We start from the raw sequence: 13,001 nt of genomic DNA, 5'->3' as shown, positions 1-13,001 counted from the left end.
CGCAGTGTTGCTCTGGGATAGTAAATGCCGTCTATTGATCAATCTACCTGTATCTCCCTCCCGCCAGATGACGCAAACGGGGAGCATCTTGGTATATGGCAGACCTAGGACAGGAGAAGTCGCGCGTTGAGGTGATGGTGAGGCACTCTGCGTGGAATATTTAGTAACCAGCTGTGCACACTCATTCGAGACAAAAAAAAAAAAAAAATGGGAGGATATAATCAGTAGCTGAGTAACCTTTCCGAGCAAAACGAATCTTGTTCTTGCCTGCAGTGAACGACGCTGTGTATGCGACCTTCAATTCACGCCATCGCAAAAGTGCATAGGCGTGCCTCTACACAGAAGCTTCACGAGTTAATTTTTTTTCTTTCTAACTGTATCCTGACAAAGCTTAGCTGTAGAGTGCTTGCTGACTTAGAGATAGCTGCGCTCTGTTTAGTTACCCAGGACACGCACAGTGATGTCCTGAATACCCAGATGGCTATCGGAACTTGGGTGTGTGTGTCCATTGTGCATTCGCGAGGGTTGGGCCTTTATTTTGCTGTTGCCGTGAAGTGGAGACTGCAGTTCTGCTGAAGTTTGCGTTGGCGGCGTGTGAGACCTCAAGGGGCCTTCATTGTTGGCGTTAGCTTTACCAGGAGCAGCCATGCGCCCCTTAAACATTGCGGTCACGTCCGAGCAGAGCTGCAGCGTGGCTGCATATGTATATCGACTGCCCCGAAACTGAAAAAAAAAAGAAAACTATCACTGCGGAAAGGTGATCTTCACCGGCAGAATAAAGTTAGCTGGAACAAATACAGTTGACAAATTTTAATTAGCGTTTACCCATTTATTTGCTACTTCGAACGCCGTAGAGAAGGGCAGTGCTGTTTTCCGACTTGCAGGAGTTTTCTCGTAGAATTTTGGCGTTTAGCACCTAGGGGTATACACTATATCAACCACAGAATGAAGAACAATCACGCCGAGGATTTTGGTAGCATATTGAAGACTTCCTTGTATGATACGTGCGTTCTCTGTAGGGACAACGCTGTCGAGTCATTGTAACAAAATAAAATTTCCGATCTCTCGCAAGGATGGCGGCTGCGAATTTCCATGCATTTGTCGCGGCGGGCCCGCGGAATACGGCCAGCTCTTTTTGCTAACGAAGTTTCGAAGGGACGCTCCTTCTGCCGCAACCAACCCCAGGGAATCGGCACGGACAGTCCTGTTCCTGTTCTCGTATATATAACGTGACGGGATCGGTGTTACAGGCACGCGCACGTGAACCGGTCCAGTCGGGTCGACGGGGGTCTTCGGTGCGCGTTCGTATGTATACATGCACGTATACGCATGACACGTATGGAAGGGCGTCTTTATCCCGCCGGTGGGTTCTGTTTTCCTGCTTCCTCCATATGCCTAGTGGTATCCGCTGCGTTCGCAGTTTGAGCCGGCTTTGTCGGCAACCACTGTTCAAACTTTGCCCGGCGGCACACCGGCGCGAAGGATGCTTCGATGTAGAGTGACAGGAATAGCTGTAACAGCCCCGTCGAGATGCGCGCTATGTGAGCTAGTTCTGCGGAAAACACGATCGGGTCGTCAAAACACACACAAAAAAAAACATTCGCTGTCAGACAGGTATAAGTCGAGTGCCGTTCTACGTGTTGGCAGTAATCGCGGTGGCTTTTCTGAGCGACATTCGTGAGTATAACATGTGTTTTATCGCCCGTACTTTGACAGTTGCCTTTTCCTTTTTCGCTTGCATGTCAATATCGACGGCAGGAAAACAGTCGTTAGCGTCTGTTTCTATTTCCGCTGAATTCCAACTGGTCACACGACATTTCGCGAATGCACGACCTCCAACATGACATAGGGGCATGTTGAAGGGTCTCCGGGTGCGACCCATTCAAACCTTTTGCTGTTTTATAAGCTAGCACAATTAATGACGCAGTAGAACATGAAGAATAAAAGCCAAGACATAATCGTGTTTTAACGAGATCAGCCGCGTGAGCACATTCTATTCACATTCAGACAGACCTACTTTCCAGTCATAGCTAAATTGCTTTATAGATACGCTCTTCTATGCAGAGCATGCCGTTTTCTAGTAGCGACTTCTCGTTTTCTGGTCATCTGACTCATTTGGGAACGCTGCATATATTGATTATTAGCTGCAGATTCGCGTGAAACGTAGAATGCTTTCAGTATAAAGTTTCGTAAACTAATGTCATTTGTGTGTATATATGCGTACTGCTGGACAGCTTTCAAGATAGTTTCAGCTATTGCTTACTTTTCTTTTTCGCATTGTGCTGCCATGTCTTTGTGATGGCTTTTCGGTATCTTTTCGTAATTTTGCCCCCTCGTTTTCTTCTTTAAAAGCAGTGTTGGCTTGTCAACAGTGTTTCGGGACAGCCGGCGCTTACATAAACAATTTTATCATATGTAGTTAACTAATAAGAACTAGCATTAAACAAAGAACCAAGACATACCGGGTGTTTCAACGAACACTTTAAAATTTTTCTTAACATCCCTGCCCTCTCTCTGTATTTCCACCCCCTCCTCCTGTGACGAGCGTGTGACGCCCCTTCGGGCATAATCTTCGTTGGCCCGCCAGGCTTGGTGGCCCGCTAGGATCGGTGGCAAAACATTGGTCACCGCACCAAATAAACTCAGACGAGCACAGCTGCTCGCGATCAGTTATCGTTCACCACCACCACGCTGGGGAGCGTCTCTAACGGTGGGTGCCTCAAGCGCCCCCCTCGTTCACGAACCCGGGCGGATCGTGAGACCTCCCTCCAAAATTAAAATTCCCAGGGTTGATAGCACAATTCTAGTTCATGAGCTGGTCTACTGGAAGAGGCGGACATTACTTGCGCAGAAATTGAAACGCATAGTCGACTAATTAACAGAACTTCACTAATGAAGTTTTTAATTACCTAATGACACATATTTCAAGTTACAAATTCTAGCCGGCGAGTTCGCAAGGCTGATTTACCTGGAACCAGTTCTCAGGATTAGACCAGTTTCAAAATATTAATTCCCGAACTTTGCAGAGAAATGCATTGGCGTTCCAGTTACTTTCGTGCTTCAATGCAGAAAACGATGTTTTGTTAAGGAAGTAACTGGAACGCCAGTGCACTTCTCCGCAAAGTTCGGGAATTAATATCTCGAAACTGTTGTCATCCTGAGAATTCGTACCAAGTGGATCCGCCTTGCGAACTCTCTGGATATAATTTGTAAATTGTAATATGTGTCATTAGAATCAGTTAAAAGCTTAATAGTGAATTTTTGGTAATTAGATGATTATGTATTTCAATTTGCTGTGCAAGTAATGTCCGCCTCTTCGAGTAGACCAGCTCACGGACTAGAAGTGCGCTATCTGCCACAGGCAATTTCTCAAAGTTTATGAAAGTGTTCGCTGAAACACCCTGTATATGTCACCTCGTCAGGACAGCTGTGTGGGCGTCTTCGAGAAAGGAACTAAAACACGACATTATATTGCCAGAGGACATCGAAAACTGCGACCTTAGAAGCTGCGGTCACAGGTAGCTGCGGTCAGAGCCACCTTTGGCGCGAAATTTCGGACAGCGAGAAGAGCGTTCATTTACCTTCATTTCGCGCCTTAGCAGCTAAGGCTCGATTTGCATGCTGTACGCATACTTCACCGTCGACCAGCGTTTACAAAAAGAACGTCGCAACTGTATTGATGACTTTATAGCCTCGATGCATTAGCAAGCAGTTCTCTACATCAGCGCTTTCGCGCAAACTTAGACAGTCCGAGAAGAGATCTGGCGCTGCATAGGAGAGTTCCAAGAGGACTCTGGATGTGGACTCTGCTTATAATAGAGGCCCAAGAACTAGAGCGTAATTTGAGGCGCCTACGTGTTTAATTTGACTGTACCTTTCTGCCGCTGCCAGATGAGGGGTTCAAGCTTGCACTTTTAATTACCTATGATACTGCATGTACAGTCGCGTGAAATATGACTTGCAACACCTTTGTTCGAGGTCGAAGGGGCCCCAGGGCTGCGCGGCGGCTCTGACATGCGAAGTAGCGGCTTAATGAATGCCACTAATTGAAGCTGTGTTTGTTTCTGGAACTCACCCTGTGTCTGCGCAGCCGTACAGTCTTGAAGCCCCTTCGAACATGGGCACTGGTGTTGCAGGCCATATTGCACGTGACTGCACATCCTTCGGAGCGCTATCGCTTCGCGTTAAACATATAATGGAAACTGCATATCGTCCAACCGGCGCTACGTCAGAAGACTAGCATTGTTCAACGGGCGCGATTTCGCAAGCTGGCTCCACCCAGCCCTCTTTTTGTATCCCCCATTCAAGGGACAAAGGAAGCGCTGACAGCGCTTCTTCAGGAGTAATTGCCCGTTCCCTATTCAGTTCCATTCGGAAGAGTTTTCCTGCTCCCCGATTGTGCACGCTCACCTTTACGATGTTGGCACACTGGCTGCGCTTGTGCCCGAGCAGGGTGAACGAAGTACTTCATGAGGGAGCGCACGGGGTCTTTTGAAGACGGTGTAAATACGAGCGCGAATCAGGAAGTCTTTGTTCCTATTTTTTTTTTCAGCCAAATCACGGCTGTATATGCGAAGTCAACATATCCATTCCCAGCGGTGGACCTTTCTTGGACCGGCCCGGCCGAATATGCCGGTTGCTCTGCGGCACGGCAATGCTGTCAGTTGTTGAAGATGACGATTGTGCTTGACACGTCCACGGCGCACGAGCAACGAAGTGTGATTCGTTTTCTATGGAGCAAGGGACGAACGCCTGTCGAAATACACAGGGAAATGCAGCCCACATATGGGGAAAGGTGTCTTGCCTCGAGAAGTGTGAAGTGGTGGTGTTGTGAGTTCGCAAAAGGCCGTGATGACTTGCAGGACAATGAGCGTTCGGGGAGGCCGCGTGCGTCGCTGACTGACGACAACATGGCACAGGGGCATCTCAAATTTAGTGCCACGATGGGATAAATGTCTGAGCCGGTGGGGGGGACTATGTGAAAAAATAGTGAAATGTACGTAGATAGTACGTTATATATGTAATTACCTGTATGTACATTATTCTGGCCAATAAAAAATAGGGGCAATGACTTTCTAATCCGCCTTCGTATAAGACGCGCAGTTACTCTCGCAGTAAGAAATTACCGGCACCGCCTTCAGTCTTTGGGGGCGCAAGTGTCTTTTGCCAGACTGTGGGTGTATGTTGCATGCTTATCGGGAAAGGAAATGTGCTTCACTTTCAGTTATATAATGTTTTAGGTCAATCTCGGCGTGGAAGGATGAAATTTGTTATAACGATATTTCGCGCCCACTACCACACCGGTGTGGCTTAGGTGACCGCCTTGTGCGAGACAGGGTAACGGGCCTTTCCTTCCCCGCCAAAAGCCCACGTTCTCGCTAAAGACGCGTTACAACGCGTAAACACGATATAAACGAAATGCGCGGTCGACAGTCGCCGCAGTAACGGCGTCTGTGCTCTCACCTGTGTCTCCTAGTTCCACGGCAAGAGGCGATCTCCGGCGGGGTCTCCGTTCCAGAGGCGGCTGCTCGCCGCATCTGGACACCGCACGATCGGCGCCGCCAAGCTTAGCACTCCTCGCCATCAGCTGGAACCTCGACAGCGGCGGCGAGAGTTGGCGCGTACCGGCGTCCCCACCGTCGCGGCCCCGTCTCATCGGCGACCGACGATCGCGCGCTCGTCCCATATTCCGCCGGGACCAGCGTGCGCGCAGGGCCTCCTCTTCGGGCAGCTAAATGCCGCCCCGAGGCGAGCACTCGAGTTCCGGCCGTTCTGCGCCAGGACGGTGACGACGACCAGCGCGGTGGTGGTCGCTGCGGCGACGGCAGCTGGCCAAGCGCATCCGTATCCGAGCGCCAAGCCGTCCACCGGCGCACACTACTCTTCTACGCGACGGGCGTCCGGTGCTGCCGCTGCTTTGCTCCCAGGCGCCGCGGTAATCATTTTCTTTTTTCTCCCCGCCGCCGGGCAGTTCACTGAGCAAGAGAGGGAAAGGACGAGAAAGAAATAAGGGCCGCCCCGCGAGAAGAGAAGCTTATTTTTTTCCACCCCGGAGCATCGACGGGTGACTCCTCCGGTTCGTCCGCCGCGTTTCTTCCTGCCGCGAGGAGGAGATCCGCGTCCGTCCCTGTGCGTGTGTGCGGCCGCCCTGCTGCCGTGAGCGTGTATGTAAATCGTCACACTGGTGGACCGTTGCGTGTGCGACCGAGTCCCCCCTGGCTCCTCCTGGACCGAGAAAGAAGGAAGCGCGCGCGTGCCTTGCTTCTGGTGGAGATCCAGCAGTGACGTCGCTGTCATCGCAGTACCGTCGTCCTTGGTGCGCGATTCGATTCGGGGGGAGAGGTCGGTAAGCCGGACGGATTGCGCCGTGCTCTCGTTCGGGTCCTGGCCGATAAATGCGTGCTTTCGAGAGTCGGCGATATACGCTGTTTGAATTGCAAGCGTCGGAGAAAGTGAAGCTGTGTGCACTGCCGAGACGCTTCTGCAATATCAAAAGATTACAACGATGACTCGGTTTGATGTATTCCAGAGTACGAAGGGTATATTAAAGATGTTTCTGATATCAACCATAAAACAACACTGGTTGCCCAGGAGTCCATCTCTATCGAATTCTGTCTGCCATTATTTAAAAAAAATCTTTAGGGGCAGTAGTGTCGTGTTCTATCTCATATCTGACGGTTCATATTATCACCTTACGGAGAAACGAGTAAGCAGCCACACAAACCGAAGTTGGGGGGAGTGGGGGGGGGGGGGGGGGAGAAACAGTGCCAACCTGAAGTACTTTCGAGCGTATGCACATTTGCAAACTGCCGAGGCTCAACGCGCGAACGTGCGGTGTGCGATTCTTGCCGCTCACAAGTTCATTTTACTTCAGCTAAGCTCGTCCTGTTTTTACGAGCATGGCAACCTTACTTTGCTCACCGGCCATCTTTAGCCAAGATATTGGCCGGCCACGTAAGATACCCCATCAAGCAGGTTACGATACCGCTACCTGATGAGTCAGAGAAAGAGTGAGGGAGAGAGCGAAAGAGCACTATTTCCGGTCTGTAATCAACCTTGAGACACGCGCAAAGGCAGTTCGACGATATCAGAAGCAACGCAAACACCGGGCAGGATACCGATTTCATCACGTTCACAACGCATGTGTATGGTGTCTCCAAGTGCCATGATGTCGGCAATTCTCACCACCGTGCTGCAACGCTCGTAGCATGGTGTAACTAGTGTAAGCCTCAGCCGAGTGCTGATGCCAGCTACGCTAAATATCTAACCAATATTTCATTGCTTCATTGATAGCTCCAGCCATCACGTATTGAAAGCAATGTCGGTAAATTAGCGAGAAAGTCGCTAAATTTAGTGAGTTTTTATTTACCCTAACGACAGCTTTGCTTTTCAGCATGTTTGGCGACATTTTAGTGACGTAAATAGCCAGTAAAGTATTCCCCGACAAAATTCCTCAAGGGGCTTTGGCTAAGTGCAATGCCTCGCCCCCATTTTACCCCAAAGGAAGGTATATGCGCCTCCATTTGTCACTGCTTCTCAATGCATACCGGATAACTTACTAACGAACCATCTTGGTGCACCAAAGCACCTTTTCTAGGCAAAGCACGATGTTGAGATGTGACACCGTTTTAGAAAATCATGACTTGTTTTCTCTTTTCATATTCCTATCATTGACTTGCTACCGCAAGAATTTAAAGCAATAGTGTGAAAAATAATACGAAAGACGTTTAAGAACAACTACAACATAAAAGAAGACACAAACTAATTTCGAGAAAGTCATTATCATCATTAATTAGAAAAAATAGCTAATTATTTCTTTTGACTTGGTCTGGAGATGCCCCCAATAAGGTTATGAAGATTGAATGGAAGGTTTGTTCCGGTCTAGCATGAACGAATGTGCGAAGAAAAAAGCAAGTACTAGCGTCAGGTGAATGGAGAAGGAGGCTTGATTTCTTCGCCAGATGAACAAGGTGCCTCGAACGATAGCCGCTGATTACCAACAAGGGTATTGTTGCTTTGGGGCTGTAGTTTAGGCCGAGCAATAGCCAATGGTAACTCCAAACCTAAAGGCCACCTGTATTTGCAATAACTCATCTAACCATCCATGAAGCCGTCCACCCATTAATACACCAGTCCATCCATGCTTATGATGGAGCTGTAAAGTATCCCTAACAGGTAGTGACCCCTTACGCGTCATCGCGTATTGTTTGCGCCGAATATCGCTAACCGCACTGACTGAACACGCTCAGCCTGCCTCCCCGCCAAAAAAGAAGAAAAAAATAAAAGATTGCCGCACAGTTGCGTTCGGTGCCTTAATGTCGGAAGAGGAGGATCGCCCCTTCTTCTAGATTAGATTGCGGAAGCGAGTTTCCTGCTGCTGCTTTCCTCCACCCATCCTTTCCCGCCTTCTTCCAAGCACGTGTGGTGTCCCTGCTACCGCTAGCTATGCGCGACAACTCGCAACAAGTGAGAAAATTGTTCTCAGTAGTCGCCTAACGCCCATAAGACGGCGCTGCCTACCGAGCCGATGCTTAGCAGGGGTCTGCGCGTTCCACTCACCTCCAGTCTCGTGCTGACGATCACATTCCGATCAGACTGAGAGCGCGCGCACCGTGCACTCCGCGAGGAAGCAGCTTTCTTGCGCGGCGGAAGGCCGAGAGCGGCTTCCTATTCGCCCTGTGTTGGCGCCTGTCGGACTTCTCTCAGCGGGACAAGCTGGTCCGTTTGTTGCCCGTCGCTTTCTGTCCTGGAACGGCACCGTGGCGACGACGCTTGTCAAAGAAACTAGATTATACCGCGCTTAGGAACAAAAAGCACCAGTCCGTGTCCCGCCGTTTTCGTACGCTTTTTCTTTTCGTAGCGTCTTTTCATACGCTTGCCGCGCTTTACTTTTTTTTTCTTTCTCTCCACACTGTCGGGGTGTCCGACGCGGTTGGGGCGTGAGCGCAATTGCAGGCTGCGCGGAACGTCGCGCTCGCACGGCCACTGCCGGTGGCAGTTCTGGACCATTGCCGACGACTGTGCAGTGCGAAAGCCCAGTTGCTAGGAAGCGCGTCGAGGACGCGCTTTTTCTATTAGAAGTTTCCTTTCGTAGTCTTTCTGATCGGCACTTGCATGCCTAATCACATTTATACGGCGATAGCCCTTGAGGGAATTCCAGCCGACTTTTTTTGCGGCTGCTGTTAAATGTACGACCATCATGCTTGCTTGACGAAAGACGTCCGCACCCAGGATTTTATACCGAGTCGGCAATATGTGGAAGCCCAACCCGTCGTGCCGTATTTGGAACTCTAGTGGTTGTAGTAGTCGTTACCGTGCTTATTGGATATCGTGCGTGCTCTGCCGTCATTGTCGTTGCCGATCGGCCAGCTATATACGGCTGCTTTGGGCAGGGCTTACAGCCACTGCATCTTTCTTCACTATCCGGTCGCTGGGTAATGTTGCTATATGGCTGCTGAAGATCACCATTGCAGTTCGAAGTCTTGTATTCCGCCAGACTAGGTATTAAAAAGACGAGAGAAAAGCGCTAACAGGCACACATCTACACATGTGTATTGCACTTTTCACAGCCGGAAAAGAACTGCTAGTGAAACGTTGTAAACAATTTTTTAACTATTGCTTCGTATTGTGAATCTAGCGCGTCATCGCTTGAAGTGTTCTTTCTATGTGAGTCTTACTGTTCGTAATATGCGCGTGCAGTGTTCACTCTGTCCTCTGTTCGTTGTTTCTACCCTATACCACTTTTCCTCCTTGAAGGGTAGCAAATCAGCACCCCGTCTTTTCTGTGTTTGCTTTGGCACTTTCTCTCTCTCTCTCTCTCTCTTTCTAGAGCTCTTTAATGCATTAATGCCGATTTCAGGACGTGGCGTACTCAGGTCAGTAAAGCAAAGTTTGTTTATCAGTCAGTCAGTAATTGTGCAACAGACAAGCATGGTCTTATGCCGAATTCGGAGCAAGGTTTGGCTCGAGTTGAATGAAGGTAAAACACCCTGACTTTCACAGCGGTTGTTTTGCTGACGGGAAATTGTAGTCATAAGAGAGACACTTATCACCGGGCAGAAAGCTCCTATTCTAGCGTATCGAGAAAATGCGAATACATTTCTCGCTACACATCCCACCGAATCCTTAGGTTTGGGTGTGCTGCGGAGGAAAAAAAAAAGTGTTGTGAAGGCGAAATAGTACGCTGCGAAGGAAGTGGAGGAAAGGTATGACTGTAATAAACAGAAATAGGACATAGAAAGACACGTTTGAACAGTATTATAGTTTTTAACCTAAAACTTGCGAGAAGTCATGTTTGTCGATTAAGTTGGGAATTTGTACAGGCAGACCTACGTACATTCCTACAAATGGAAATGCTAGCTCCTTGGATACGGAGCACACAGAAAACAATAAGACAGATGTGTGAACAAGGGTGAAGCGCGCACTTACATTATTCTATAAAGGGTAATGTATCTATACCGTGTAAGGACTAAGAAGAAAGAAGTGAAGATGTGAAGGTGCGTGTGTTCGAAACGTAGTGGTTGGAAACATATAAAAGTGTTGTTCTGAGGTATCATAATGATACTTATTAAACATATAAGTAAACGCACTACCAACACTCGATCATTCCACCTCCGAAAATTTAACATGCTGCATCTAAATTCACATTGAACGCTCACTCACGCATGCTTCCTGGCTGTCGACGATTATGCATGCAGAAACCTTCCAGAAGTTCTCCCTTAGCTTCACCGTTATATTTATCCTTTCAAAAGTGCGGCAAGCCAATTACTCCCAGCTTTACCTGCGTAGTTTACTTATTTTTTCGCCTCTTATTTTTCGGAGGAATGTTGCCATAAGACCCAGCAAGAATTGAACTCGTGCAGATGTGCTTATTCTTAGTCCTATGTTTATCATGCGTTCATCGCGGCGATTACATGCAAGAGTAAACGGACCGGTTTCTCAATTGTGGGCTCTCAGGTGCTTTGTGTGTAGAAGACGTCGCCTGGCTCATCTTTGGTAAAATTTATGGGACGTAGAATGGAGACGAACGACATCATATGATAAGCAAAGGCACGATATGGGTCGGCAGCTAGAAAACCAGGCCTGAAGAAAGGAGGAACCGCTTTGCCAGCAAGACAGGACAAGTATGTGTGTGTGTGCGCGCATATATTCAGAGCCTTACGTGGCTTACCTGAAACGCGGAAGTAGTTAACTGAAGAAACTTCGCTTGCTCGCTCTCGCAAATATTGCATCGCTGTGCTATATGGCTTTTACTTGCGGCGTCTGGGAAAGGTGGATTGGTTGATAGAAATTTTCTTAATTATAACATCAAGTACCTAAACCAGGACCCGATTGATGCAACCTAAGGCAAACCTTGTGCGCTAGTCATGACGGCGATTGTCTTGCCCTGGTGCCTATATAGCCACCATTCGTATACCGTTGTTCGTTTGCGCAGTTGTGGGCTAACTTGATTCACGAATTTAATGGACATGCTTGCCGTTGTTTCATACTAAAATATCCAATATTTAGTGTCAGCTCGGATAACATGTCTTGTGCTATGGGAAGCATTGTATAGTTTTTTGTTGTAACGGTCTGTTTTCGTCGCAGTGTGACATATTTCTTTGTATAAACGCGTCAAATAGAATGTTATCTTCATCTCAAGAAAGTCTAAGTTTCTGTTGTGAACGTGACAAGTATGCGCGAATTGATTTATGTGGCTGTTTGATAAGTACATGTACGTTTGTTCCTTTTGCAAAAGTGAACCCAGAACTATCGCTAGCTCGCACTGCAGTACTTTACACTTTGAACGCGCAAAAAAAAAGGGGGGGGGGCGAATTTTTACATCTGGAAGACACACTGTAATGACGTTTTTTCTTTATCTTTCCTACATGAGATTGCTGGTACTTTTTGCTATAGGTTAGTCTCTCTCTCTTTTTTTTTATTCGCTTGGGTTGCCACGCGGCATAGCTTCAGTATGAAATTAAATATAAGCATGCAGGCTCGTTTCATGCAGACACTGCAACGGTGACTTATAGAATGTGTTGTGTAAACAGATTTATGCCAACATTAACACCAAAGTTTGAGAGTTTACTTGTAGCATTATTGCATTCTTGCTTGAGAGTACTATTGCATTCGAGTCCTCCTTGGTCTTCATGAGTTCACGACGAGGGCCTGTTTCTGTTTTTTTCTAGCGAAGCCTACACGTTTCCTTTGCACTGACGTGGCAGGTAGTCGTGCTTGAGAAGTATGTCAGTGTATTGGAACCTCGGAACGTGCCATACGGAACTGCTCCCAAGTTGGCAGAGAGACTAGCGCTTTCTTATGCCCTCAGTAAGCTGGGCAGTCCTCCAATGCTGGGTTAAGCATCCTCATAAACTCACGGGGACATGAAAGATACTGATGATGACAGCACCAAGTAATCGTCCTCGTAACTACACTGGTGCCAGTTCAAACACGTTCAAGCACAACAAAAATAATTAAATTATGGGGTTTTACGTGCCCAAACCACTTTCTGATTATGTGGCACGCCGTAACGGGGGACTCCGGAAATTTGGACCACCTGGGGTTCTTTAACGTGCACGTTATTATTAATATTTAACTTGCACGCGGCCGTGGCCGGTATCCGATTCCGCCACTAAGCAACCACGCCGGGTAAAAGAAGGGCGCCATCAGCACTCGGTGTTCCCAGGTGGTCTCCCTCCCAAGCACTGACCGAACCCAATGCTGCTTAGCTTCGGGGACCGGACGAGAGCCGCCATATTCATCATGGTATGACCGATGGCGTTCAAGAACACATGGTAACGTGACGGATGCTGATGGCAATACCAGCAGGTACTCATTCTCACATCTTGCTACACGGTCAAACGCCTCTAAAAGCCCTGGTGATGTTGTCGCCTCTCTTTGCTGTGCTGTGTTTGCTTCGTCTTGTGTTTGTCCCTTTCTAAAATTTTTTGTACAAAAATAATAAACCGCGTCACAACCATGGAAGAGGCATACTTTTGTCTCAAGAGTACTTGTCAACT

The 13,001-nt window shown here is 48.1% G+C and overlaps 1 protein-coding gene and 1 pseudogene across 1 annotated transcript in view; both read right to left on the bottom strand.

Annotated features, from left to right (window-relative positions):
* The window catches only part of LOC126531654 (uncharacterized), a 39,081-nt gene extending 32,521 nt beyond the window's left edge, over positions 1-6,560 (bottom strand). Inside the window, exon 1 of the mRNA XM_050179286.3 lies at positions 5,464-6,560. Within this exon, the coding sequence (XP_050035243.1) occupies positions 5,464-5,686 (223 nt within the window). The 5' untranslated portion in view covers positions 5,687-6,560. The remainder of the gene's footprint in view (positions 1-5,463) is intronic.
* A 6,082-nt stretch (positions 6,561-12,642) lies between these two features.
* On the bottom strand, positions 12,643-12,761 carry LOC126532559 (5S ribosomal RNA; annotated as a pseudogene).
* Between the last annotated feature and the right edge of the window lie 240 nt (positions 12,762-13,001).

Source organism: Dermacentor andersoni, chromosome 5 (assembly GCF_023375885.2).
Source record: "Dermacentor andersoni chromosome 5, qqDerAnde1_hic_scaffold, whole genome shotgun sequence".
Lineage (NCBI taxonomy): Eukaryota > Metazoa > Arthropoda > Arachnida > Ixodida > Ixodidae > Dermacentor > Dermacentor andersoni.
Note: the sequence above shows the minus strand (reverse complement) of the source record. Positions and strands in the feature narration are given on the sequence as shown.